Genomic DNA, 2,980 nt, shown 5'->3' with positions numbered 1-2,980 from the left:
TGTGTGTGTGTGTGTGTGTGTGTGTGTGTGTGTGTGTGTGTGTGTGTGTGTGTGTGTGTGTGTGTGTGTGTGTGTGTGTTGCAGCTCTGGTTTGTGCGGCTTGCTCTGCTCACCAAGCTGGGCCTTTTCCAAAATGCCGAGCTGGAGTTTGAACCCTTCGGCAACCTGGATCAGCCGGACCTCTACTACGAGTACTACCCCACTGTGTACCCAGGCAGGAAAGGTATGGACACACACACAGCGTTGTATCCCGATGTTCCTCGTGGTGTTTTCTGGGTCATACAAGAAGAATAAATCTGACTAGACTTAAATATTTATTTAAAAAAGTCTGTAATCACACCGTCATGGAGTAAACACAGCTCCAACTTTCACACGTATGAAACTGGGTCGAGAAATGACGTCCGCGGCCCATCGCACAGACGTCGTTACCGCCTTTACGTGACAGCAGCCAACCAGGTGAGTCTGCGGTGACGCTCGCGTTATTTCCGCTGCTGCTATTGATCATGGATCAGAGGCTCGAGCAGAGCCCGCTGCGTGTTCTGTCCGTGAGCTGCTCGCTGAGGCCTCTGAAGGCTGAACGGCGGTGCTCATGACGGCGCTGAGAGGCTGCTCTGCGAGCGTTGAATGCGTTATTAGGCTGCTGGCTGCTCTACGACAGGATTTAGCATTTTACCCACACTTTTTTTTTTTTTTTTTTTGTAGGAATGCACCAGCGTATCCACCACTGTCCTATTAAATATTCAGAGGAAAGTTGGTGCCAGGAGCTTGATATCAGCCTGTATCATCGAGAAGCTCCAACAACTCCACTTGTCTCCAGCAGCTCTTTGGTTTTGTTTTTCCTCTTTTTACACTGCATGAATTGCTCTCTAATGTATTCCCATTACTTTGGATCTGCTTCGCCCCTCGGGCTACCGCAGTGTGAAGGCAGCACACATCACACAGACACACACACACCCTTACATAAAAAACACTTGAAGCTACACTGCACAGCTCTCTGAAGAGCACCGATTGACTTTCCATTGCTCAATATTAAACGCTTTGTGCCCTGCTAAGGTGCTCTCAGACAAACTGGCATGAGTTGTGTTGCCTGGCATCACAAGTCGAACAATTCTCCGCTTGCATCGACTATCTATTACCTGTGATCGTGCTCTTTGAAGGCCTTCAGAGACGCCCGGTCTGCGCAGCAGCGAGCGAGCGCTCGGGGAAGGAGCAGAGGTCCTCCGTTGGGTACGGGCGTGAAAAGCTGAGTCCAGTTTGGGCTGAGAGACCTCGGAACCTGCACACAGTTACTGCAGCTGGTTCAGAAGGAGAGGTCCCACCTGACCCGCTCACAGTCAGCTGTTTGTGCTTTTTGTTATATTCATACTATGAATATTTTCAGACTAGCAGACCTCCAAGTGTGCAGGGCCCAGTTCAAATCTGGAGCTTTTTCAATTGTGTTATTTTTCCCCTCCCAGCGTTGGAGCTTTGAGAGACACAGTGAGACATTTAGCAGTCTAAAGGCGAACTCTGTGTTCTGATAATTCACTGAAGAAAAACGTCAAACTTCTGGCTTAAATTTTCATGGCTCGTATCGTCGTGCGAGACACAGAACACGTAGCAGTATTGTGCTTTTCAAAATAAAAGCATTAGGATTCCAGAGACATTGTTTCTTCTGAAGGCTTTTATTGTGATAGGATGTTTCTATCCTGTTTGTCTTCAGTTCTCGGGGCGTTGTCCTCAGCACCTTCAGCTGTCTTGCCTCGATGTTAGTTCCTACCTGCTCCTGCTCACCAGTACATGTCAACTCCACAGTGTTGGCACCTTGGCTGCTGCCATGTTGTGTTTTTGTTTCCAGAAGTGACCATATTTGGAAAGAGGCCGTATTATTGGTCAGATTAAAAAGGCTCTGACAGCACAAACACAGCCCAGAGGTTCAGCAAGCAGCTACAGACACCTTTGTTGCCATTCACCTACAAGTCAAAGAGGCCACGCCCCCTAATGATGCCTACTATCCTGACCAATCAGGCTGTTTATTTTAACATGGGCATCTCTGGGGACTGACTCACTGCTGCCTCTGCTGGATGTTAGAGGAACTGCAGGCTCTGGTTTAATCCTCATGCTCATATTTCCTTCATTATGAAGGATGCTGCTATTACTAATGAAAGTAAAAGCCATAAATTAAATCTGCTGAAAATGACTGACACCCCGGGAGACGAAGAATAATGAATCGCAGAGAGTCGGCGAGGTCCCGTCACCGTGACGATAAAACCCTATAACGCAGGGCGGGGGCAGAGCAGAGAGAGTGTCGAGTTGGAGCAGATAGACGAGGAGAGATGGAAGGTGAGATAGAGACGGGCAGCGATGGACCAGACTTTCACATCTGATGGCTGATATCAAAGAGGCGCTGATCAAAGCCCGGGGACTCACCTGAATATAGGCTCTTCCTCAGGGGCGCGTGTGTGTGTCTGTGTGTGTCTGTGTGTGTGATGTCGAGGCAGAGAGATGAGTGATGGAGCTGAGCAGCGCACAGAGAGAGCGAGATGAGAGGGTTTAATAAGCAGCCATACGTAGCTCGGTGCCATCTGTAGGTTCCTGCCTCCAGGGCTGTGTGCAGTCTGTGTGTGGGTGGATGGCTTTATATTCTCATCCTTCTCCCGCTCTCCTTCCTGCTCTGTCCTCATCCCACCTTGTTTCTTATTCCCTCCCTCCATCCTGTCCAGGCTCCATGGTGCCGTTCTCCATGCGGCTGCTGCACGCCGAGCTCCCACAGTACCTGGCTAAGCCCCAGGAGGCCCTGGACCGCCTGCACCACCTCAAAACCGTCTGCCTCACCGTTAGTGCTAACACACACACACACACACACACACACACACACACACACACACACACACACACACACACACTAGTATTCACACAATAAAAGCACACACCCACGCAGAAGCACATTAGCTGTACAAATCCTGAAGCCCACCTGTGTAAACACACAGGTATGGCAGGA

At 49.7% G+C, this 2,980-nt stretch overlaps 1 protein-coding gene across 1 annotated transcript in view; it reads left to right on the top strand.

The window, feature by feature from the left end:
• The window catches only part of trappc12 (trafficking protein particle complex subunit 12), a 34,522-nt gene that overhangs the window by 19,711 nt on the left and 11,831 nt on the right, over positions 1 to 2,980 (top strand). Inside the window, exons 5-6 of the mRNA XM_013915566.1 lie at positions 85 to 223; positions 2,703 to 2,857. Of these exons, the coding sequence (XP_013771020.1) occupies positions 85 to 223; positions 2,703 to 2,857 (294 nt within the window). The remainder of the gene's footprint in view (positions 1 to 84; positions 224 to 2,702; positions 2,858 to 2,980) is intronic.

Source organism: Pundamilia nyererei, unplaced genomic scaffold (genome assembly GCF_000239375.1).
Source record: "Pundamilia nyererei isolate P.nyererei 1_Seehausen unplaced genomic scaffold, PunNye1.0 scaffold00324, whole genome shotgun sequence".
Lineage (NCBI taxonomy): Eukaryota > Metazoa > Chordata > Actinopteri > Cichliformes > Cichlidae > Pundamilia > Pundamilia nyererei.
Note: the sequence above shows the minus strand (reverse complement) of the source record. Positions and strands in the feature narration are given on the sequence as shown.